Here is a 25760-nt window from a genome sequence, read left to right on the forward strand (position 1 = left end):
CAGGGTAACTAGGTAAGTGCTTCATATGCTGTTCTTAGTTCTTCACATTTAAGTACAGACGACTACACTTTATTGCGTTTGCATAATTTTGCATTCATAGGATGGACCCTAAGTCCACTTACCTACTGAAAATCAGACTCACTGGAAATCCTAAAAAGCGTAGGAAAGAATTTTCATGCTTTCATATCACCAAGGTTGTCGATTCTGATCTATGCAACTTTAAGGATCTTGTGGAAACAATTGTGGATGCATACCCTCATGGCTATAATGAAATAGTATCTATTTTTTACTATGATGAGGTCCAAAAGAATTTCCCACAAGTCACAACAGATCAAGAGCTTCTTACAATGTTCAACAAACATGTTGATAGCAAGGAAGTTCGCATGATGATTACTTACAGTGAGCCCACGGATGTTGTTTCTATCCCTGAGAGTTATACTCAACAAAATGCAGAGGTGCTTGATATCCCAAGCACTCCATCTATGGCTTGTCCAGTTCTAACTGTAGCAAGCCAGTCCACCATGCCTACAACAAGCAGTCCCATTGAGCCCACAACAAGCCAGCCCACTATGCCTACAACAAGCAATCCCACTGAGCCCACAACAAGCCAGCCTAGCACAAATGAGCCTACTGATGATGATGATTACCTAGCAAATCCAAAACCACATAATGAACAAGTGGGTGTTGATGAGAAAGGTTTGTACCTAACCTGTGGGAAATCTAGAGCTGCTCTTAGCGATAGCAGTGACTCCGACTCTGAATCTGATGAGGAGTACCAGGAAGAGGATGGGCTAGTTGGGCAAGATCCTCTGCCACCTATACCAGTTGTAGTTTATGACAAAGAAGATCCTCCAATGGGTGTAGGCAGCATATATCCCAACATGCGTGAGTTTAGGATTGCACTATCTCAGCATGCTATCAAGCATGAATTTGAGTTTAACATTGAAAAGAGTGACCCAGGGAGAGTGAGGGCATATTGTTCAAAGAAGAAAGACGAAGGGTGTAGATGGAGATTACATGCTTCTACAATGAAGGACAACATAACAATAAAGGTAACATTTGAACTGTTGTACACATTTTTTTGCTCTTTATTTTCCAACATTTGATAATCTTGTTTAAATGTATGTAGGTGAGGAGAAACCCACGTCGTCATGACTGTTCTAGTACAAGAAGGAGCAAGGAAGTTAGGAATGCAAGCAAATTCTAGATATGCGAACAAGTAAAAGATTGGCTTATGGAAGATGCAAGTGTAGGAGCTAAAGAATTGCAGAGGCGAATAAAGGACAAGCACAAGGTATATATCAACTACAAGAGAGTGTATGCTGGTAAGGAGCTAGCCCGAACACAACTATTTGGTAGTTGGGACAGCAGCTTCAATAACTTATATAGGTTTAAGGCAGAGGTGGAAAGGTACTACCCTGGCAGTTTTGTAGTAATAGAACATCACAAAATTGCTGAGAAGGTTAGATTTCATAGGATGTTTTTTGCTATGAAACCATGTATTGATGGTTTTCTCAATGGATGCAGGCCATACTTGGCCATAGATAGCACATTTCTGACAGGAAAGTTTAGGGGCCAGCTAGCATGCGCAATAGCTGTAGATGGGCATAACTGGATGTATCCAGTTGCTGTTGGAGTGATAGACTCAGAAACTAATGAAAATTGGATATGGTTTTTACAAAGGCTTAGAGATGCCATTGGAGCACCTACAAGCTTAGCTATATGTACAGATGCTAGTCAAGGAGTAATGGCAGGAGTGAAAGAAGTGTTCCCAGATGCAGAACATAGAGAGTGCATGCTGCATTTGGTGATGAATTTTAAGAAAAGATACAGCGGGAAAATATTTGATGATCATCTTTGGCCTGCAGCATATTTGTGGAGCCCATACTATTTTGAGAAGCATTGGAAAGCAATGGAGGAAGCTAAACCATCAGCAATGACGTATATAAGGCAGTGGCATACTAGGATATGGACAAGAAGTCAATTTGGGACCCATTGCAAGGTTGACTATGTCACAAACAATTTGGCAGAGTGCTTCAACAACTGGATAAAACAGTTCAAAGGGCTGAATTTGGATGACCTTATGGACAAGATCAGGCAACTTATTATGGATAAGTGGGATGTTAGAAGAACAGTATCAAGAAAGATTGAAGGAATTATTCTGCCACACATCATCAAGAATTTGAAAGAGCAAAGCAGGAACTTGGATATGGATGTACAGAGAAGTGGAGATATTCTAGTTGAGGTGTCTGTCAAGGGTGGCAGTGGGTCCAAATGTGTTGTCAACCTAGATGAAAGAACATGTTATTGTAGAAAATGGCAAGTCTTGGGAATTCCTTGCAAACATGCAATTGCATTCATAACATCTCTTCGGGAACCTTTGGAGAAACATGTTGACATGTATTATTCAGTTTAGAAATTTAGAGCAGCATATGAGATTCTTATCCCTGCTATGCCTAACAAATCCCAATGGCCACAATCTGACCATGGTTACTTTATGCATCCACCACTTATAAAATCTACATCTGGTAGAAGGCAGAACAAGAGAGCCAAAGGATGTACAGAGGCTAATGGCAGCACAACAAAGAAGAAAGGGTCACATCAATGCCCCATTTGCAAGGATTATGGACACCGCTAGTATAACTGCAAGGATGGTGACCCTAAGGATATAGCAGCTATGCTAGCTGAGAAGTAAGCATTCTAATCTTTACTTAGTTTGACTTGTTATTGATTTCATATTGCTGCCTTTTGAGATCTCATTGATGTTTATGTTCATGCAGGGGCCACCAAAAAGAAGGAAGAAAACAACTAAATGTGAGCGTAGCATTGTCCCAGCTGACCCAGGACCCAAAACAATGCATTTTTCTCCTAGATATGCCTCCATATACTTAGAGATCTGAAATTTAAATTCTGATTATTTTTCTAAAAATGCATTTCATTTTTTGTATTACAGCCAAAATGTCTCGCTTATCTTAGATTCTGGAAACTCTCTCAAGTATGTGCCCAATATCCAACGTCATTTGTTCTTAATTATAGCATTATCAAAATTATTCTCTAAAAGTGTAAAACTCACTCACATGCAGGTCTGGTAGTGGCTCAAACCAACCTGAGACACTTTCCATTGAGTACCCTTTGTTCACTTTAGGTGAAACCACACCACCAGCTGCCACATCCATGCCTATAGTAGAGAAAAAGGGTAAAAGGAAGGCAAAGGCACAAGGGAAAAAGAAGCAGCAGCAAGTTACAACATCAACAGATAGTCCAGCAATGGGGACTAGAAGCAAGAACCCTCTAAGGCAAAGCCCTGCTGCACACACTAGAAGCAAGAGAAAACTTCTAGATTTGAATTTGTAGTTCAAGCAACTCATTTGTATGGTCTGTAATGTCGTGCGACCCTCTTATTTTTGCTTGATATATAAACTTATGGCTGCTTATTTTGCTTAGCAAGTATGAGCCTAGTTGAGAATTAAATGGACAACAATGGTTGCTTGAACCTGTTATTTTGTTTGGTCTGTAATCCAATGAATTGCTAGTTTGGTTGGTAAACATTTGAACTAATGAATATCAATATATTATATGGATGTTGTGAACCATATTAAGTATTCTATGAATATAATATTGTTGTCATATTTCTATGCATGTGTTGAAATGTTATCATTTTTGTCACTGCATATTGCTGATAGGTCTCCAATTGATTTGTCTGTGTTCTAAAGTTCAATGGCAACCAAGGGATTGTTATAGAGAAAATTTCTAAGGGTAAGATTATCTTTCACATGCTATCTAACAACAATCTCCCTGTATTGGTAGGCAATGGCAGTGAAGAGATTTGAAATTTAGAATGGATGACAGTGAAGAGAACATATAATTTTGAATGACAGTAAAAGAAGTGTTATATGTTTGAATGGCAAGGAATTTGCTCAAACAATATTGGCGAGACGTTGAGCGAAAATAGGGTAGCACAAGGCGAAGAAGGGCAGAAGCCTGTCTCTCTTGACCTGGGGTCAACCAGGAGTCCAGGACACTAATAGCTGATCCACGCGTGTTGCTACATTGTCAGCTTCAAACTCTCCCGTAGGTGGTCGATCACATCTGTATAGATGCTGCCACGCTGGTACAGCTATAAAAAAACACCTCATCAATAGCGTTGCAGGAAAACGCCGTGTGAAACCTGTGCAGGCTGTGCTGCCTAGTGCTGGAAAATTAATGCGGTACAGGTGTTGTACGAAAAGCAGCGAATGGCCGCTTGGCCCTAGCAGAGCCTGATGGAGACTAGATTAATTGATGAACAGATGTTACCGTCCTGATTACTGTTTACTAAGACCCTTACGCTTTATAACAGGTACTGCTATAACAGTGTGGACCTGGAAATGGGAACAAGGTGACCGTGCACTGATCATTTTAGAATCTAGATATGTTCTCTGCCTGTTTTATTTGTCTGAATTATCATCTTTTGATCACTTCACTAGTATCTTTTTATCCAGACATTTATGGCCAGAGATGCTATATGAGAATTTAAAGCAGTTTAATTTATTCTGAACAACATGTTTTTGTTATTAGCTTTCGATTTACATCTTGCATATTTGTAGCTTTTGAGTTCAATTAGGTGGTATTTGGTTGGCTTAAATGTAACGTAATCTGATTACTGAAGGTAACGAATCCCATTTCATATGTTTGGTTGCAGTGGCTTGTAATGTTTGGTTGCGGTGGTTTGTAATCAATTGATACTGTAATCGAATCCCTTACCTAAATAATATCTATACAAGCTTGTCACCCCTCCTCCTCCACCGTAATCAGATACAGCACCCACACCGTAATCTGATTACGTTAACAGAGTGCAACCAAACAAAGAGGGTAATCATTCATTCCGCTACTAAATACACCATAATCTGATCCCCTTTACGTTTACGTTACCTTAGCACGAACCAAACACTATCTTAGTGTCTTGAGCTCATTTGTAGATTCGGTATGGCACAGGTGGGTTCTTCTGAGGTTTCAAAGTCAAAAGGCTTAAAGGCACAAAAAATTCCTCATATGATTAAAAGAAGATCAAATAAGCCTGTACCAATAACCAAAGTTCGCGTTTCTAGGCATTGACATGCTCGCTACTAGAGCTCTGTGTTCGCCGTCCACCCAAACAATATTGGCGAGACGTTGAGTGGAAATTTTTGGAACTTCAAATTATGTTTCGACTTTGGACATTAGAAATGGGGAAGCACGAGGCGAAAAAGGGCAGAAGCCTGGCTCTCTTGACCTGGGGTCAACCAGGAGTCCAGGACACTAATCGTTCACCTGATTGGTATAACTGATCCATGCGTGTTGCTACATTCTCAGCTTCAAACTCTCCCGTTTAATTGCGGACTCTTGGGTAGCCGTACGTTTGGGTGAAAAGCAGCGAATGGCCGCTTGGTGCTAGCAGAGCCTGATGGAGACTACATTAATTGATGAACAGAGGTTACCGTCCTGATTACTGTTTACTAAGACCCTTACGCTTTGTAACAGGTACCGCTATAATAGTGTGGACCTGGAAATGGGAACAAGGTGACCGTGCACTGATCATTTTAGAACCCAGATATGTTCTCTGCCTGTTTTATTTGTCTGAATTATCATCTTTTGATCACTCCGCTGGTATCTTTTTGTCCATACATCTATGGTCAGAGATGCTATATGAGAATTTAAAGCAGTTTAATTTATTCTGAACAACATGTTTTTGTTATTTGCTTTCGATTTACATCTTGCATATTTGTAGCTTTTGAGTTCAATTAGGTGGTGTTTGGTTGGCTCAAATGTAACGAAATCTGATTACTGAAGGTAACGAATCCCATTTCATATGTTTGGTTGCGGTGGCTTGTAATCAATTGACACTGTAATCGAATCCCTTACCTAAATAATATCTATACAAGCTTGTTACCCCTCCTCCTCCTCCACCGTAATCAGATACAACACCCACACCGTAATCTGATTACGTTAACAGAGTGCAACAAAAAAAAGAGGGTAATCATTCATTCCGCTGCTAAATACACTGTAATGTGATCCCCTTTGTGTTTACATTACCTTAGCACGAACCAAACACTATCTTACTATCTTTAGCTCATTTGTAGATTCGGTATGGCACCGGTGGGTTCTTCTGAGGTTTCAAAGTCAAAAGGCTTAAAGGCACAGAAAATTCCTCATATGATTAAAAGAAGATCAAATAAGCCTGTACCAATAACCAAAGTTCGCGTATCTAGGCATTGACATTCGCTACTAGAGCTCGTGTTCGCCATCCACCCAAACAATATTGGCGAGACGTTGAGTAGAAATGGGGAAGCACAAGGCGAACAAGGGCAGAAGCCTGGCTCTCTTGACCTGGGGTCAACCAGGAGTCCAGGACACTAATCGTTCACCTGATTGGTATAACTGATCCACGCATGTTGCTACATTGTCAGCTTCAAACTCTCCCGTAGGTGGTCGATCACATTTGTACGCTGCCACGCTGGTACAGCTAGAAAAAACACCTCATCAATAGCGTTGCAGGAAAGCGCCGTGTTAAACCTGTGCAGGCTGTGCTGCCTAGTGCTGGGAAATTAATGCGGTACAGGTGTTGTACGAAAGCAGCGAATGGCCGCTTGGCGCTAGCATAGCCTTGGCAGCAAATACTACTGGCCGCCAGACCACTCCCCTCCTCCATTCACATATCGTATTATTTTTCAGTTCTCAGGCCTTGTTTAGATCACCCTAAATTTCAAGTTTTTTCACTCTCTCTCTATCACATCAATTTTTAGCCGCTTACATGGAACATTAAATGTAGGTAAAAAAAATAACTAATTACACAGTTTAGTTGGAAATCACGAGATGAATCTTTTGAGCTTAGTTGGTCCACGATTGAACAATATTTACCAAATAAGACGAAAGTGCTACTATTCATCGGGTTGAAATTATTCGCAATCTAAACAAGGCCTCACACATCTTTTGAGCGTTTCCTCTGTGGCGAAGAGTGCTGGGGATCGCCCAAAAAAGATGGTCACCCTCGAGGTCGTTTTGTTTAGCATGATCAACTCAGCCCCACAGAATAAGTAGCCTCGGGTGAGGGTTCCTAACCTCGAGGAACAAATCTGGCATGAAAAACAGTTCTAACCTCGTGGCGCTGCCGCGAGGTTATAGATGGCCAACGGGCCGGCCCGGTCCGGCACGGCACGGGCCTGTGTTAGGCACGGCCCGATAGGGCATGGCACGGAAGGGTCCATCGGGCCACCAGGCCGTGCCGCACCAGTCCATCGTGCCTGGCCGACGGCCTAGGCAAGGCCTGTCAGGCCAATTTCCGTGCCGGCCCGGCCCGATGAGCCCGGCCTTTTTAGTAGGTCGGGTCGGCCCGAGGCCCACCAAATGCGACAGAGAGGAGAGGGAGGCGAGGAGTGGAGGTGGCGGCAGCCGCCGGCGAGCTCCCCCCTGGGTCGCTTGATGCCGGATCCGGCGAAGTAGCCGGCGGATCCACGGCGGTCCGGCCGGATCGAGGCCGTAGAAGGCCGGATCGAGGCCGCTCCGCTCGAAGCCGCTGCAGGGGGACGCGGAGGAGGTGGCCAGACGCGCGGGGGTCTTGGAGGAGGCTGCCGTTGCCGTGCTCGACGTCGGCGCAGCTATCGCGCTGGACTTCAGCGTGGTCGAGGGACGGGGAGGAGCCGAGGAGGAGCGGGGTTGGCGCCGCGGAGGGGATGGAGGCCGCTCCGCTCGAAGCCTTGCGGGGGGCGCAGAGGAGGCGGCCACAGCCAGACGCGCGGGGGGGGGGGGCGTGGAGGCGGCGGCCGCCACCGCACTCAATGCCGTCGCGTGGTGGAGGTAGAGCTTTGGAGGCGGCGGCATGGGGATGGGGGAGGCGGAGTGGAGTGGAGGTGGAGGCGGCAGCATGGCCGGGGATGGGGGAGGCCAGATGGAGGGATTGGAGAGGCGAAGTGGAGTGGAGGTGGAGGTGGCCGGTGAGGCCTTTTTAGCAGGCCGCGACGCTCCCGAGCCTGCCGCGTAATAGCGGGCCGGGCCATGCCGCCCGACGTGCCTGGAGAGCGGCGCAGGCACAGCCTGTTCCACCGGGCCGGGCTGGCACGGGCCCGCTGGCCATCGGTCCAGGCAAAAAAAAAACAGGCTTTGGACCGGGCCAACGGGTTGTGGGCTGCATGGCCATATATATACGCGAGGTCAGTCTCGAAGCCGGGAAACAATTACTGATCATCGAGCACTACTGAAGCTTACCCTCGAGCGCTTGAAGCTGACTTCGAGCGCCGAGTTGTCCACTATCTTGTGCAGGGTCGTTGAAACATGCTGAGGGTCGTGGCGCGAAGGGGGCGTCTCTTTGGCCCGAGGCTAAGGTGGTCTCGGGCCCGAGGTCAGGGACATGGAGGTGCTGAAAATATGGGAGCGTGAATCGCGGGGCTTGCTGACAGCGTGATTCGCGGGACTGATTGAAGGCGTGGGAAGCGTGATTCAAGGAGGAGACAAGTCACACAAGTTACCTCTTAAAAAGACCTCTATGTAAAGCATATTCTATGAATGCAGTGGGTGAGTAAGGGTAATTACGGAATGTAAAGCCTTTTTTTTAGTTTCAAAAAGTTTTCTAAAAAAGTGTTATAGTAGTTATCATATCGAATTTTGCGATACGTGCATGAAGCATTAAATGTAGACGAAAAAAACTAATTGTACAGTTTGATTGAAAATCGCGAAACGAACGTTTTAAACCTAATTAGTCCATAATTAAATACTAATTGACAAATAAAAACGAAAGTACTACTATAGCTAAAATCCTAAATTTCGCCCTACCAAACACAGCCTAAATGTCCTCCGAGACACTATAAAAGGAGAGCCCTACCCCGATGTAATGTTACGTTCATTTTCTTGGAATCGGATCACAAGGACTGCTCTAATCCTATCGCACTCGAGCCTCCTGAAACTTGTTTCCCAACAAAGAGGATGAAGCTCTGCCTCTGCCTCGTTTGACTGATTATCATCTTGTTGTTGCTGCTGCTGCTGCTGCTAGGACTATAAGGTACTCCGCTGTAATCTTTTTCTTCCGACCAATGCTGTTTTCCTGCTCCCTTCCGGTTCGTTCTCTTACAAAATGTTTCAGTGTTCGCCTGTTCTTGGGGTAGAATGAAATTTCCCGTTTGACATTATGATCGATAAGGCAGGAGCCCAGGCCAAACTCAAATCCCTTGAGTATCCTTTAGCCGAGATGTATGTACCGCCAAATATTCTTGGCATTGGCAGGCAGACGATGCTTGCCTCTCTTTACTGGGCTGCAGTCCTCGTGGTATTAGTCAGTTCACTTACAGGGTGTTTGGTTCGAGGAACGAGGTAGTCTATCTTCTCATCGTTCCTCACTTTTTTGTTTGGTTTGCTGAATGAAATAAGTTGATCTATCCTCGTCTCATTTCTCACAAGCTAATAGTTGGTAACAGTATGAGGAATGGAATCATTCTACCGAATTTGAGAAATTGACTCATGGCGCGTGCATCACCTCATATGGAATCTGGGAACCCTTGGCCAGTGGCGGAGCCAGGATTTCACGACGGGGTATTCCAAGTACAAAAAAATTTCGATGCATATGCAATAGTAATAAAGGACAAAACCAGTACAAAATTGATCCTGGTGCACAGTTCAAATAGTATATATATAATTTTCTTAAAATATATGCTAGGTAAATTATTTTTTTACTCTGGTAGCAAGGCACCAGGCAAAATGAACCTGATGTCACCCCTAGTAATAATTAAAGTATAAGTTCTTTATCTACGTTACAAGAAAAACAATGCAACATTTCTTTCAAAAAAAAAAGAACACAATGCAACAAAAAAAAAAGAAAACGAAACCTTCAATTCTTACTCTGAAGAATCCAGAATGGATCTGGGGTCTTTTGTGTTTGTCGTGCGGTTGCTTCAAGCTGTAGATCAGAGAGGTGCCGAGGGGGAGGGTCGGACACTTGGACGCCGGAGCCGAGGGGGAGCCTTCAAAGACCACTGACCGCCGCCGCCGCAAGAGGAGTGCCGGGCGCAAGGCGCTGGCGCGTTCCCGACTGCCAGAGGGCCGATGGGCGAGGGGCCGACCGGGCGAAGGCTGAAGGGCCGAGGGGGAGAGCCGACCTGCCGTGCCGCCGCCTGCTGGTGCAGCCGCCGCCCTTCCGATCGATGCGAGCGACGGACGGGAGCAGGAGACAGGAACAGGAGTACGGTCGATGGGTTTCTGTCTTTGTGAGTTCGTGGGCTGCTGCTACCAGTTGTTCTACTGAGCTTATGGGCTACATATTTGCAACATTCAACAAACTAACATGCTGTATCATTATGCATGTATACGTATATTTGTGTTTGTCACAAAATCCAAATATTGGTCTGTTTCTGTTTTTCAGAACCGATAATCAAGCAAGGACCTTATTCCAAGTTTCCAACAACTTTGTTGCGGAACCTCTATGGACTTGCCACTCAATAACAAGACACCACCTGCTATTGGTTTGATCTTTGAGCCAAAGTTAGATGGAATCAAGAACAGCCAACAACAGTTCATCTAGTGACCCGATTCAATGTGAATGCATCAAGCTGCCACAACCCGATTCAAGCTTTCAGCATGTTCGTTTCGGCTGGATTGGCTCCATGGCTGAAAGTACGGCTGGCTAGTTTGGTGGGAGAGAAAAATACTGTTCAAGCCATGGATCATAAGCCAGATACGAGCAATCCAGCCGAACCGAATAGGTTGTTTGTTTTCTCTGTTGGGCCCGAGAGCACTCGCACGGGTAAGCCGACCGCTCAGCGACGCTCTCGCACACACACTACGACTGAAGATAGAAGAGGGAGGGAGAAGATAGCACGCAGGCACCTTGCGAGTCATCTCAGGCCCAGCACACTCAGTAACTTCGGAGGGGGGGCACCAGATTTCACATCTCAACGACGCGATTCGGTACGAAATCTAAACAAAACATTCATGGATCCAAAAATATAATATTGAAGAACTAAAAATTGTTGAGAATCTAACTGGTGTTGACGACAGATGGACTGGCGTCTCATGGAAGCAGCCATAACTGGTGACGCCGTATCTATGAAGCACCTGGCTTTACACGATCCGGACATTCTGCCTGGCACCACTCCGCAGGAGAACACCTGCCTCCACATCGCTTCCGTCCATGGCCACGAGGTGTTCTGCAAGGCCGTGCTGGCTCTGAACCCGTCACTCCTCGCTGACAGCATCAATGCAGACGGCGAGACGCCGCTTCACAGCGCCGTGACAAACGGACGTGTTTCTGTAACCTCTGTTTTGCTCGTGTGCTACCGCGATCAGCAGCTGGACGAGTTGATCTTGAAGCAAGACAAGAACGGATTCAACGCACTGCACAACGCCATCCGTAGCGGATACAGGAAGCTCGCGCTCGAACTGATTGCAGCAGAGCCTGCCTTGTCGCGCGCTGTGAACAAGCACAACGACTCACCCATGTTCATGGCAGTGATGAGAGATTATGCTGATGTCTTCGAGAAACTGTTGGAGATTCCTGATTCAGCTCATGTGGGACCCAACGGCTGGAATGCTCTGCATGCTGCCGTGAGAAACGGTAATTCTGGTGAGAAATGCGTACTATCTGGCGGAACAAAAAATTTTAGTGTATTCTTTACCATTTCGTGGCTATTACATGTCTTTACTGCCTTTGTTTGCAGCCATCGCTAAAAAGATTATGGAGACACGTCCTGGGCTGGCAGTAGAAGAATGCAATGGCAATTCTCCAATGCACCTGGCTGTACAATGGGACAAGATTGACGTGCTAAGAGTATTGTTGGAACATGATCGGTCTTTAGGGTATTTAGTCAACTCAGTGAGTGTCCCTCTTCTTAATGCTGCTGCACAACGAGGCCATGTTGGTGTTGCTCGAGAGCTTCTTAAACATTGTCCAGATGCTCCCTATTGCGATAAAAATGGCTGGACATGTCTGCACAAGGCTGTAGACTATGAAAAGACGGAGTTCGTAGAATTTGTACTCGGTTCGCCACAGCTTGGTAAGCTCATTAACATGCAAAATTCAGTCGGAGATACTGCTCTGCATATGGCAGTCCTGAAGTGCAATCCGAAGATGGTCGCCTCTTTACTGCATCACCAAGATACGGACGTCACAGTGGTTAACAACGGAGGTGTCCCAGTAAAGGGGAATTTATATGGTGCCACTGATCATGCCAAGACTTTAAACTGGGTACGTATACATGTTTGCTCAGTTTCTTGTTGGTCCACTAAATCAGCATGTATGCCAGCCTTCATCACCGTCATATTATTGTTCCCCACCTAAGATGCGTTAAGCAACGGTTCTCATTTTTTCCAATCATTCTAAAATTTCTCTAACTAGTTTACGCAAACAACACCGATTTTAAAACTAATTTACTACTTTGATTTTAGCAACCGTGCCAACAAACGTTTTAGTTTGATTGGACACTTCATATTATTATGAAATGATTTTACATATTACTCCCTCTGTTTCAAATTGTAAGTTGTTTTAGCTTTTCTAAATTCATGGATTTTGCTATGCATCTAGATGCGTGCGAAGTCTATATACATAACAAAAACTGTGTATCTAGAAAAGTCAAACGACCTGTAATTTGAAATGGAGTGAGTACAAAAAATGGTTGCATCCCTTTGGTACCGATGCAGAACGGATTGTGAAATCTAGATGGAATTCAATACCATTTAAGCACGCTGTAACAACGTAGGGTTTTTGTATATTGAAGGCCATTGCAGCAATGAAACCGAACGGAACAGCACTAAAAAAAGTCTTTGCACCAACCTTGTGATTGTAGATTTTCATTTTTTTCCGAGAGTATTACATTAATTAAAAGTTCCATTTGCATCCTTCTTTGCACCGACCTCGTGATTGTAGATTTTCATTTGTCCAATAGTATTATATTAATTACTACAAGTTCTATTTGCATGCTTCTTTGGATTTTTGCAGAATGAAATATCTATGCTTTTGTTGAAAGCTGATCCTCAAGAGGCAGGATCTATTTATAATCTCCACAAGGATGCCAAGGATGACGTGACCAACTCATCAAGAAATAATATCAAGTCACTGACTCAAACGTACACAGGCAACACTTCCTTAGTGGCAATCCTCCTCGCGACAATTACCTTTGCTGCTGCTTTTACTTTGCCAGGAGGTTACAGCAGTGATGCCGGAAGCCAGGGACTTCCCATTATGGTCAGGAAGGTTGCGTTTCAAGCATTCTTGATCTCTGACACCTTAGCAATGTGCGCTTCACTTGCTGTGGCTTTCATATGCATCATAGCAAAGTGGGAGGATCTTGAGTTCTTGCTTTACTACAGATCTTTTACAAAGAAGCTTATGTGGTTTGCGTACGTGGCAACTACCACAGCATTCGCAACTGGTTTATACACAGTTCTGGCCCCTCGTCTCCCCTGGTTGTCTGTTACGGTTTGCGTTCTGACAGGTTTATTGCCCATCCTTACTAAACTTCTAGGTGAATGGCCCATCTTAAAACTGAGATTTCGGCTGGGTCGGAAATTCAAGTCTGAGCTCCTTGATATGGTCTAATATCTCTGTGCCTCTTGGTATTCCAGATACTTTCTCATTTTATGGAAGGAATAAGAAAAATGTGTAAGTAGCATGATCTTAGGCTGATAATTTTATTTTGGTAATTCGGAATTCCATGTAATACCTGAACTATGTACTTTGAACATTGATTACGTCAAGCTTGAGCAGATGAGTAATGTTTCATTCTGTTGATGAGGAATATTACATGATGAATATTCTGGGGAAAATGAGCAGTAGTGCCATGAAACATGCTCATTAATACTTTTTAAATATAATTGTTTGTAATGAGGTTATGGAGCTTTGGATCTTAAATCTTATTTCACCATGAAACAATAATACTGGGGAAGAAATATATTTTAATCAAAAGGATGCATGTCTCTATCTGCAAGATATAATGTGCAACATCTTTTGGGACTGAGCATTAGTTCAGTAGTGGAATGGCTTTTTTCTGAGAGTTAAACACAGTATAGCTCGCATAAATGAAATCAGAGATCCTGTTGCACATAATAACCACAAAAATGCTCCAAGAAACGGTGCCCACCAGCGTCATCTTGTTGTAGGGACTACGGAGTAGGGGAAGCATACACCTCAAAAAATAAATGTGCTCTAATTATATGATCCGGCACAAGTGTGCCCTGAGCTTCATTAAATGCAGAACTGACATCAAACTGGAAACTAAAATGCTTACAACACCAAAACCAATCAACATTGAACATTTGAAACTAGGAAGGTACATGCATGAAAACATAAACAAAAATGCTACATGAAAGGCCACAAAAACATCAACAGATCAACATTGTTTCACATTACTAAAGTTATCGCTACAGCTAAAATTTGGACAAGGATACAGCTAATCCAGCAAACCATCTTACAACCAAGACATAGCAACCTGAAGATACAAGGCAAAGGATATACAGAACATGAACAACACAAAATGGTACAGATGTTTCAACCAATGGCATATCCCAGAGCTTGCTAATTGTTGGTCGGTAGTGCAGGAAGCTGAAAAGATACAGAGCAATACTTTCAGACTGACCTGATTATTCAAGTTACAACAACTCCTACATTTTTTTGGTATCTGACACGCACCTACTCATCACATAAGTTCAACTAGTTTGCCACAATAAGCTCATCTTCAGGGTCGGCATTTTGAGGTTGCATGGTCAATTCATCATCAGCTGCGCTGAAATGATATTTCTCTCCAACAGCTCTCAGAAGCTGGTAAACTTCAAACATTGTAGGTCTTTCCTTCGGAGAAGAAAGCACACAAGAGCACGCAACCTTCATGCATTGAAGCAGCTCAGCATCATTGTCCTTCCCAATCAAGGACTTGTCAACCGCATCCTGAAGTATAGAGTTGTTTGATAGGTAAGTTATCCAATCCACCAAACTGCCTTTGAAGTTCTCTGGGGCATTTGACACCATGTGTTGGCTCTTCACCAGTGACGAATTCAAGTAAGATGACTCCAAAACTTTAGACATCTCCTTTAGGGGTGGCCACAAGGGTGCGTGTATACTCAGGAGCTACGTACCCCAAATCACCAAACTCACCATTGACAAATGTGCTCAGGTGGGTATCAATGGGATTCATGAGCCCTGCCAACCCAAAATCAGAGATCTTAGGCTCATAGTCATCATCAAGCAATATGCACTTCGAACTAATGTTCCTATGAAGAATCCGGGGGTTGCAACTGTGATGAAGCCATGCCAATCCCCTAGCAGTTCCAATGGCAATTTTTAGCCTCAGTGACCATTCTAAAGCCTTTTTCTCACTGCTTCGTTGGTGTAAATGATCATAAAGAGAACCTTTGGGCATGTACTTATACACCAAGAGTCTTTCATTCTTGGCAATGCAGTATCCCAAAAGAGGCACTAAGTTACGTTGCCTAACACTTCCTAGCGTTGACATCTCAGATGTGAATTGGTTCTCTCAATGCTGAGTGTCCTGCAACCTCTTGATAGCAACGAATGAACCATCTGGAAGTGTTGCTCTGTACATGGTTCCTGATCGACCAGTTCCAATAATGTTCTCCTTTGTAAAATCCCCTGTTGCTTTCATAAGATCATTCAACTTCATCTTTGAAACCGATTTCTCAGACATAGATAAATGACAAAAAAAATGTGAAAATGCAGCAAATCAAACCACTCATCTAAGCAAAGTTCAGAAATGGAAAGTTTAGCATGCACTATACTTCTTTTATTTGTTGGATACCTTTTAGTTCAAGACAATACAGCTTCAATGTTTCCTCGCACCGGTGTATTAATATGGGTGTTGGATTTGGGTGGAAGAAGGGAAAAAAGAACGGCAAGATAAATGGGTTCACCATCCAAGGGCGCTCTAAATTATGCTTGATATCACAGATTGACCTACCCTTCATATATAATGTCACTCCTGTTACATACATTCAAGCTAACAACCAATCTCAAATCTCTAACCTGGCTTAACAGCCTTCCTAACAATTTGCTAGCTTGATCAACAAGCCATAACCAAAACACTCTCCAAACTAACTCTATCTCCAATCTGTAGACAAACTCCTAAGCCGAACTATTCTTTTTCTTCCACTGCTAGTGACACCAATACTCGCACCTGTGTCCCTGTAACACTGGAGTGTGATGGGTGGGAGTAGGGTTTTGACATGACTGGGTAAGAAAGTAGGCGTCATATTTAAATAGTAAACATGTTAATATAATTAGTCAACTGCCCGATATACACAATTTACCCTTCATAAGTATGGTAAGATCCCAAACTAAAACTAATGATTCTTATGAGGCTATGAGACGCTGGAGAAACAAGGGAGCAAAGTCGCATTGTTAAGAATAATATCAAGGCTATTGAAAGAATTATACAAAAATACAAACTGATAAAGTATTACAAGTTCTGGAACAAAAAACAAACCTTCACTCCCTTTGCTCCCTTAATAGTCTTTGCCCACTTATTTTCTTCTACATCCTTTCCATTCTTCTTCGCAGGCATTTTTCGTTCGAGAATGAATAAAATAACAGCAACTATTATTAAAGTTATAACTGCACCACCAACAGCAGAACCAACAATTACCCCCGTACGACTGCTTGAAGTTGCAGTGCAATCATTGCTCAGAGGCTTCCCACAAAGGTCTTGATTTGCGAAATTGGAGGATGGAAATTTGCTCAAAGATGAAGGAATCTGCCCTGACAACTGATTGTCAGCAACATTAAACTGGTTTAGGCGACTAAGAGCAGCAAGCTGACCTGGGAGCATTCCAGTCAATTTATTATGCTGTAAGTTGACAGCATTGAGATACGTACAGTTAGCTAGCGCCTCTGGTACCTCTCCTGAGAAGCTATTATATGACAGATCAAGGTTTGTAATGTACTGCAGCCGCTTCGAGATATCAGCAGGGATCGTGCCGGAAAGGCTGTTGCTCGAGAGATCCAGTGAAGTCATGCTGCTACAATTCTCAAGTCCATCAGGGAACCCGCCCTTAAGACCCATGCTGCCAAGGTGAAGAGAAAGAACCTTGTTTTCATTGGGATTCCAGCAGTCCACGCCTCTAAATCCACATATGGATCCCTCAGTATGGTTGTTGAATGTCCAGTCTAACTTGTTGCTGGGATCAATCGATGCTTTCACCCTCTTCAGACATTCGATGTCACTTACTGCACCATACCAAATCTGACATAGCATAGAACAGAGGAATACTGGGAGAAGAGCAGCACAGAAACGCCCAACAGCCATCTTGATGTTGTCTACTTCCCGAATGCTTTCACCATCCAGAGTTACTTAGTCACAAAGCATAACGATTGCTCAGTGCCCAGAGGGATGAGATGAGTAACATCAGCAAGAAGACCTGCAGATGCCAAAGAGCATACCAAGTTCAGCAAATCCGTTTACAAATGAAAACATCTCCAATTATCTAAAACATTGATATGTCCCACACATCATTATCATCCAGAATTAGAAAACAAATACTAGGCCAGGAGACTGAATGCATCAGGAATGTCAAACATAAATCCTTGAATGATCCAAATATCTCGTTCCTCGAGAGCTAACGGACTAAGTTTGTCACTAAGAACGGCTAGAGAAGGCAACCACACAACGAATCTAGACCAGAGCATCGGATTCGTAAGATCAACTTGGGCGTTCGCCATGGTCAACTAGTACAACACTCAAGTACCCCAACCAAACCGAGCTAGGGAACACAACCGGACTTCCCTAAAAATAGCAGTTTTCACACTGAAAGGACGGGATCCCACACCAACATTTCGACCCGACAGTTAGAAGCAAAGCGTGCAGAGCAGAGCAAATCAGCCGCGGCAGGTGGGACCATGAACCACACATGGAGTTTGACCGAGAAATGGTGAGGTGCCGGAATCCGACCTCCGCGTTCCGCCGCGCGCCGCGCCTCTCCGCCGCCGAATCCTACCTCAACTAAGATGCTCTCGCACCCGCCAAGCCGAGCGGAGCCCCGCCGTCGATCTCGCCGCCTCCCGCCCGGCCCTCGCCGCGGATCAGGTTAGCGGCTCGGGCTCGGGGTCGCGGGCTACCTCGCCGTGGATCCCCGCCGCTCGAGGTGGCCGGCGGGGAGGCGAGTGGATCGTCGCCGTGGAGTGGGGTTGGGGCCTAGGGGAGCGGAGTGGCGGGGTCGGGTGGGTGGGGGCGTGGGGCGTGGGGCGGCGGCGTGATTCGAGGGTTTGGGTTTTGAGTGTTTGACTACACTGTCCGCACAGAAATGGGCTCTTAGACTTGTCGCGCTGTGCCAAATAATTTCATTTTTGTCCTCAAACTTGTAATCGTGCCAAATAGGTCCAAATCTTGACTAATCGTGCCGATTTGTTCTAATCCCTGCCGATTATCGAGTCAGTTTTGTTTTTTTAAGCTTCACCCTTTATTAAACTGAATGAGAGTTACAAACCCAATCGGGTGGGGATAAAAACCACACATGTCTTCTAGCTATTCTGTGTGCATAAAACTGCACTTCTAGCTATTCTATGTGCATCAACGTTGTAATGCCTACCTTCGTGGATGAACTCTACCCTTTCGAAGCATCTTCTTCTAGAGTTAATCTCCTGTATTATAGGACAATATGGTCACATCCCCTTTCCCAGAATGCTTCTTACTACATTGGCGCAATCGCTTGCGACTCTAAGATTCTGCAACGAGAGATCACTTGCTAATGCAAGGTCTTCCCGACAGGCAATCACTTCCACCATTTCAAGCATCGACAATACCTTCCAACACTAGAGTTGAGGCGCCAAGGAAGTTGCCAGCTCCGTCACGCGGCACAGTTGCTGCTGCAGAGATATTGGAGTTCTTCAACGTTGCAGCATCCACATTTATCTTCATGACCCTTGTGGAGGCGGAATCCACTTTGGTACTGTAACCTTGCCCATTTGCTGAACATTCCCCACTGGTTTAACTAGCTCTAGCTCTGCAATGAACCTTTCCACAAAGCAGTGAGTCGGCAGCGGGCTCTGGAACATATTCTCGTGAATCGCTTTGCGCTTGGCCTGCCATATTGCCCAGAGTCACACCACAACCCGGGCTAATCGTCATGTGCAAGATGTTTCATAACTGCCGCAAGCCATGCTTGTGCGTCTATCTCCTGTACTTGGCATAAGAACTCTGTGATTTCTTCTTTTCCAATGTCCATACTCCTTTTGCTATAAAGCAGTCTAGTAGCGAATGTTTCTACGAATCCGTGTCGCCGCAGATTAAACAAGAACTATTAGGCGACATGTTCCTCCGGTGGCGCACATCTCCGGTCGGGATAGATTGACGTGAAAGCCTCCACAAGAACACCCGCACGACTGGACCTCATTGTGAGCCTGCAAGTGGTGCGCCTGGGCCCGTGGAAGTGGGCAGGTCCAAAAGTTCCACACGTGAGCTTTCTCCTCCAATCCGGCATGGGCCTAATTCGGCTTTTCTTTTCATTTTTTTTTCCAAAACACAGGGACGCAAACAATCAAGGTTACCTTTTTTTTAAGTTTAAAATAAGTAAGTACTTTTTAAATGTGTATATAGAGAGGGAGAGTTTTGAGTTTGGAATTTATTCAGTCCAACTAAACTCCGGTCTAACCCAACTGAACTCTCTGGTTTTAAAAATGTAGCATTTTTAGCTTGTTCTCAACATCATATATTTAAAACTGAAAATATATTTAAAACTGAAGGGGTATGTACATTCCCTCCCAGACGGTATAGCAATTTTTGCGAGATAAGTTCAATTGGATATCTGCAGCTATATGAAGCACAATTATGGTCCCGTTCGCTTCGTTAAAAAAATATGCCGAAACACTGTTCCGGCTGATTTGTTGTGAGAGGAAAATACTGTTCCAGTTAAAAAAACAAGTTGAAAAGTACGGATTATAAGAGAAGCAAACAGGGCATATGAGGCCAACTAAAATGTTATTTGTTGGCTAACCACACATGTACACAACCCCACCTTGGCCCTTGTTGACTTTTGAACGATGTTTCCCTCTGCTTAACACGTATTGTAATATTTTTCTTGATGGACAAAATACTATTAAGAGCCAGTTTGGTGGAGCTCCCGCCGGCTCTGGCTCCTCCTAACAATGCATTGTAGCGGTGCTGTTCCGACATTGCTCACACGAGCCATTTTTCTCTCTCCTCTCCTTCCTTCTCACAAACCAAGGAGGAGCCGGTGAAGCCACAAATTGTGACTCCTCCGGCTCCGACTCCTCTGATGCTACAGTAGCACATCAGTAGGAGGAGCCGGAGCCTCTGAAGCTCTACCAAACTGGCCCTAAGTCTGTGTATATGTGCTGATGATTTGTTGATACAGTCAATCAACACGGGCAACAATGGTGAAGCCTTTTGTAGCATTTTGGATTACTCTAACCAACCAGAAAAGGAGTAAGGTAAACAATCAAACTCAAAATTCCAAAACAAGGATTTAATCTTGCACGTTTAACTTTTTATTCTCTTCTACCAATCTCTGCAACTAAATAGCCCATAAATATATAATACAAAATCCAAAGTGATGTCAGCAAATAATTTACCCCTTTTTGTTTGCGCTCAACTAATATAACTGGAAATATGAGATGAACTTTTGTATTAACAAAAACTTGGGTTCCATCAAACCATACAAAAATTACCAAATTTAATTAATGCTAACAAATAAATCTCGTTTCACCATGAAAAAAAATCCCTCTTCTTAGCTAACTTCCATTATATCATTATTGTTGACAACTGTTATTTTAAATTTATTTATTTCAATATAAGTTATTGATGGCTCGTTATTTCAATATAACTATTAATCTCGTTACTTCAATATAATGTAAAAGATTACTGTAGCAGCACATGTGCTACAACAAAGTTTGGATCTCTGGCTAGAACCACTCTAGCCTTTCATGGCTAGGTATTGCAGTTGCATTTATCAAAAAAAAATCTAGCTTTTAGGAGCAAGCTAGCCTTACTGCTTACACGGGCAGGCAAAACCTTACCAGCCCCGGAGAGCCAAAACGGCTCGCTCTCTCGTCGGCAAGGACGATGGCCACGAAGCAAACTGCAAACAACATTTGTAACTGCCTTCCTAGCTCGATGGAACCAAACACCGTGATAGAGCCAGCCTGGCTTAGCTGAGAACGAGCTAGTTTGCCTAGTCAAAAGCAAGGCTTGTCAACAAGTTTTGGCTTAGCACGACCGTGTGCACAGTGCACCTGTTTGCCTTGTGTCCCCACATGGAGTGTACTCCGTATCTCGCTTGCTTGTACATGAATCTGCATGGTTGGCGCTCTCTTAAGCATCACCGGCTCATCGTACGGTCTCTGATCACTCGAAACCTGCAATTGCATGCCATCCCCTGATCTTCTAGCTGCACGCATTCCGAGGCAACGAACATGGCCTATCACCGCAGAGCAACCGATGCGATCCATGATCCGTTCCTCGCCTTCCTTCAATTCGCGACGCAGCCTAATCGAGGACGATCATGATTAACCCGCAAGCCGCAACGCAAGATTTTAACTTCTCCACTGCCCATAAATACGCACGTCCGCCCTTCCCCATTCTCCAAAAATCACGTAAGCTAGCTACCAAATGGGCGTTCTCGCGCTCGTCATAATGACGGCGGCGCTCGCCGCGGCAGCGGCAGCGGCGGAGTACAACGTGGTGGGCTACGGCGCGCGGCCCGGCGGCCGGGAAGACTCCGCGCCGGCGTTCCTCGCCGCGTGCAACGACACGGGCAGGTCGGCGCCGGTGCTGCGCGTGACGGCGGGCACGTTCCTGGTCAGCCGGGCCTACTTCGGGGGTCCGTGCCGGAGCGCCGCCGGCGTGGTCGTGGCCGTCGATGGCACCGTGGTCGCGCCGGCGGCCGTGGACAGCACGACGTGGATCCAGTTCCACTATGCCCACGGCCTCAAGATCCATGGCGGGACGCTGGACGGGAACGGGATGGCCCACTGATGGGCGTGCAAGAAAGCCGGCCGGCGATGCCCGCCCGGCACCACGGTAAGCGATCTTAGATCATCATTGAATTGCAAAGAAACGAAATGGAATTCTTTCGTAACAATGTGACTGATGATCAAGATTCTGCATTTGTGATTGCAACGGAGCCAGACGCTGGACATCAGCCAGTCCAACAACGTGAGCCTGAGGCGCCTGACGCTGTTGAACAGCAAGAACGTCCACCTCGCCATCTTCGACACCGTCCGGATCGCCGCGCCGGCCGACAGCCCCAACACGGACGGCGTGCACGTCCAGCTCTCCCGCGGCGTGCGCGTCCTCGGCTCGACGGTCGGCACCGGCGACGACTGAGTGTTCCTGGGCCCCGGAACCTCCCACGTGCTCATTCGGAACATCCGGTGCGCCCCGGGCCACGGCATCAGCATCGGGAGCCTGGGCGGAGACGCCGCAGGCGAGGCCGCCCGTGCGGAACGTGACGGTGGAGGGGGCGGCGCTGACCGGCACGCAGAACGGCATGCGGACGAAGACGTGGGGAGGCCCAACCGCGGGCTCGTCGCCGGCGTGTCGTTCGCGCGTATCACCATGCGCGGCGTGCGGAACCCCGTCGTCGTCGTCGACCAGAACTACTGCCCCAGCAACGTCAACTTCCCCGCCGAGGTGAACGGAGATTCTCGCTCTCCGCAGCGGCAGGCGGCAGCGGCCTTTCGTCTTGACCAATCCTTTTGTGTTGTTGGTGATGATTGATCAGAGCTCGGGGGTGAAGATCAGTGGCGTGGAGTACGCGGACATCGAGGGGACGTCGGCGACGCCGGTGGCGGTGAGGTTCGACTGCAGCGGCATGCAGCAACCCGTGCACCGGGATCACGCTCAAGAACATCAACCTGACGTACGAGGGCAAGCCGGCGCAGTCCTTCTGCAAGTACGCCCACGGGTCGGCGGCCGGAGTCGTCAGACCGCATAGCTGCCTCTCGAGTTAGGAGCGGGGGGCCATCGCCGGACAGCGTGTGTGCGCGTGTCGCCGCCGGTGATCGTACTACCGGCCTACCGTTTCCCCGTCACCAGATTAATGGCTGCGTGTACTGAGTACTTACGATTGTTTGGCACGCACGCGTGGGGATTCACTTTGTATAGTTATATAATTTCGGAGTAAGAGGATAGTATTAAGTGTAATATTTAGCATTGGAAGTGCGGCAATTTTTAATCGAGGATGAGGTACATCTGTTTGGTGCATCTGATAAAATAGTCTTCTCTTAATGTGCTTAAAATGAAGAGACAATTCCTTACACGCCAATAAAAAAAGTTAGCAATTCCATATGAACCACTGGAAAATTTGCTGTGCCTAATATGCCACTAGTTCATTTTTTTGTTTCCCTCAATACCACTTCCGTCTAATTTGTCTTCCACGTTCCTCTTTTCTTTTCCCATCTTCTCGTGGCTCAAGCACACGTTATCGGAGCTAATCCGGCAAGGCGGCAAGCACGACGATACCTTGGCCCTGGCCTCCGCATGCTTCTCTATTCAACTCGCCCGCCCCTCGTGCAGCGCCGCCGTGGCTTGGAGCTTGACGGAGCAAGCGCCGCCACCGGCCTTCGCCGCACCCGTCGCTCGCTGGACGAAGACGCCGCCACCTCCAGCTTCCTCTCACCAAGCCGCACCCAGCCTGCTAGTCCTCATCGCCTCTCCATAGCAGGACCTTCGCTGACCGCGTGAAGCCCCTTGATGCCACCCATCGGCTCCAACATCGAGCCGAGCCTCAACCACCTGAAGACATCGATGAATTTGATTTCCTCTAGAGCGCCGCCGTCGTTCTTGAACTCCGCCGCGGGCCATGAGAGCAAGCTCTCAGGCTTTTGCAGACAACGAGAGGCGTGAGTGGAGTACGGTGAGGGGGAGAAGCAAGACTGCAAGAGCAGCACGGCGACGGCAGCGCAGAGCCGCAAGCCCAGCTGCGCTGGCCGGGGAGCTTGGGGCTCCCAGCTGCACGTGCCCTCACCCCACCTGCAAGCAACCGGGGACCATCGCCATTGAAGACATCAGGAGCTGTTGGCTTGGAGCCAGGGGCACTTTGGCTATTCCCACAAAAATCTGACAAGTTCTACAGCACTAACGGTGAGTTTGAGTAACGGAAGTAACAACAGTGGCATAGGAGGGTATAAAATTTTCAAGCAGTGGCTCTTAAGGCTCAAGAATTTTTCTAGTGGTAAATAAATATGGGACTGTGAACTTTTTTAATGGTACACAGGGAATAGCCTCTAAATTGAATGCTGACCATCGTTAGCTAGTTAGCATCCATCTAGTGTTAAAAGAAGTTACTATGTTTGCTGATATAGTTTTTTAACAAAGCCAAAACAGAGTTATAAACAGGTGTCGCTGGACCCAATTCCATTCCAGCGGTCGTTCAAGCGAACGATCAGCTGCTCCCGCGACTTTTCTTATTTGGAAAAAATATATCCGTAACTTTCCGTTTTTGAAAAGTAATTGAGTTATACATGTATGTTACGGGACATAACTTATTTCTACAACTTATACCGACAACTTTGACAATATAATATTTTACAGAACAAAACTTATCACCATAATTTTTATCATAACTTTTTTATATAGTTTTTACGTAATTTAATAAACAAACAAGTTATACTACATAGTTACTTTTGTACGTAGTTTTTATATTTCACTAATATGTTATGATATTAATTTGTACATCTAAGTTCTTGAATATAACTTATGCGTCTAACTTTTCATCTAAGTCATTTATCAAGTTATATATCTAAGTTATATAAATAAGTTATACATAAAAGTATTGTGTATGATTTTTGTAGCTTTCTAAGAAATTATGTTGATAAGTTTGCTTCGCAAAATATTGTACATAAAAGTTATGCGTATAACTTTTGTCACGTAGTAAGTTATATGTATAAGTTATGAAAGTAACTTATCACCTTGAAAGTATACATTGAAGTCATGTGTATAAGTTATACGAAGTTTATTCCACAAGTTACACGTAAAAGTTATGCATATAACTTTGTAACTTTCCAAAAAAAAAAGTTGCGATTTTTTTTTGCCAAAAATAGAAAACTTTTCAAAAAAGGAAAGTTGCGGATTTTTTTGCCAAAAATGGAAAGTCACTGGGCTGTCTGATCGTTCGCCAGATTTAAACCCCCGGTGAACGTTGGCTGTTTAGCGGAACCGGTTGGGGAATGCTTTACATCAAAGAAAATGTTGATGATATCTCTCAAACACGGCTAGAGTGCTTTGCCGTGCTTTTCGCGGCGGTTAGCTAATATTTCTCCCTGACGGGCTTTAAAAGACTCCGCATTTGTGCCTTAACGAGCTCTGTTGAGGGTTTTTTGCATGCAACCTTGTCCCAGGGTATTACAGTTGGAGTTCGAGCTAGAACCCAATTCCAGCTGTGCTCATCCAAGCCTACAAATATATCCGGTAAACCAGCTTTCTCCCGTTCTTCTTCCTCTCTCCTCCATTCAGCAATCTTGCCGGCGTACCCACCCGTACCCAAGTGATGGGGGTTCTCGGCAGCTTTCATAGCCTTCACATAATTTTCTTCGCGCCAGGGCTACTGCTTCTTCCATGTTCTTCTGTTGTTTAAACTCTTTCCAAATATCAACAGGAATCTTGCCGGAGTCATCCCTAGCATTCTTCCCTTTCTGGACGTATTTTTTTATTAAGAGTAGACCTCCAATTCGTGAAACATCTCCCTAGGAGGCCCATTGCAAAATGTCTTGCCAATTTCTCTTACCTTCAGGAAACTGAAAGCTTTCTTTCAATGTGGTCCACAATACTGCCTTTGTAGTATGAGCTCCAATTACCAGTAGT

At 45.3% G+C, this 25760-nt stretch overlaps 2 protein-coding genes and 2 pseudogenes across 2 annotated transcripts; 2 read left to right on the plus strand and 2 right to left on the minus strand.

Moving 5' to 3' along the window:
- Window positions 1-5904: 5904 nt before the first annotated feature.
- On the minus strand, window positions 5905-7881 carry LOC136510376 (uncharacterized). Its single transcript, XM_066504849.1, has 2 exons — window positions 7360-7881; window positions 5905-5955 (listed from the first exon to the last, which is right to left on the minus strand). Exons 1-2 carry the CDS (start codon window positions 7879-7881, stop codon window positions 5905-5907), a joined length of 573 nt encoding a protein of 190 aa, XP_066360946.1.
- Window positions 7882-8871: 990 nt separating this feature from the next.
- Window positions 8872-13794, plus strand: LOC136512748 (ankyrin repeat-containing protein At5g02620-like). Its single transcript, XM_066506744.1, has 5 exons — window positions 8872-9010; window positions 10364-10908; window positions 10999-11563; window positions 11658-12184; window positions 12935-13794. The coding sequence occupies exons 2-5, from the start codon at window positions 10579-10581 to the stop codon at window positions 13532-13534; spliced, it is 2022 nt and encodes a 673-aa protein (XP_066362841.1). The 5' UTR covers window positions 8872-9010; window positions 10364-10578; the 3' UTR covers window positions 13535-13794.
- Window positions 13795-14313: 519 nt separating this feature from the next.
- Window positions 14314-18186, minus strand: LOC136512749 (probably inactive leucine-rich repeat receptor-like protein kinase At5g48380; annotated as a pseudogene).
- Window positions 18187-21566: 3380 nt separating this feature from the next.
- LOC136510377 (polygalacturonase-like) lies at window positions 21567-22909 on the plus strand (annotated as a pseudogene).
- Window positions 22910-25760: the final 2851 nt, after the last annotated feature.

Source organism: Miscanthus floridulus, chromosome 16 (genome assembly GCF_019320115.1).
Source record: "Miscanthus floridulus cultivar M001 chromosome 16, ASM1932011v1, whole genome shotgun sequence".
Taxonomy (NCBI): domain Eukaryota; kingdom Viridiplantae; phylum Streptophyta; class Magnoliopsida; order Poales; family Poaceae; genus Miscanthus; species Miscanthus floridulus.

Bases quoted from the DNA above. Each gene is read 5' to 3' on its own strand.
- LOC136510376 (XM_066504849.1), bottom strand. From the start codon at position 7,881: ATGCTGCCGCCTCCACCTCCACTCCACTCCGCCTCCCCCATCCCCATG. The intron at 5,956-7,359 runs GTGGGCCTCGGG...TAACGTAATCAG, and splicing joins TCTCCTCTCTGTCGCATTTG to ATTACGGTGTGGGTGTTGTA.
- LOC136512748 (XM_066506744.1), top strand. From the start codon at position 10,579: ATGTTCGTTTCGGCTGGATTGGCTCCATGGCTGAAAGTACGGCTGGCT. The intron at 10,909-10,998 runs GTACGAAATCTA...TGTTGACGACAG, and splicing joins CATCTCAACGACGCGATTCG to ATGGACTGGCGTCTCATGGA. The intron at 12,185-12,934 runs GTACGTATACAT...GGATTTTTGCAG, and splicing joins ATGCCAAGACTTTAAACTGG to AATGAAATATCTATGCTTTT.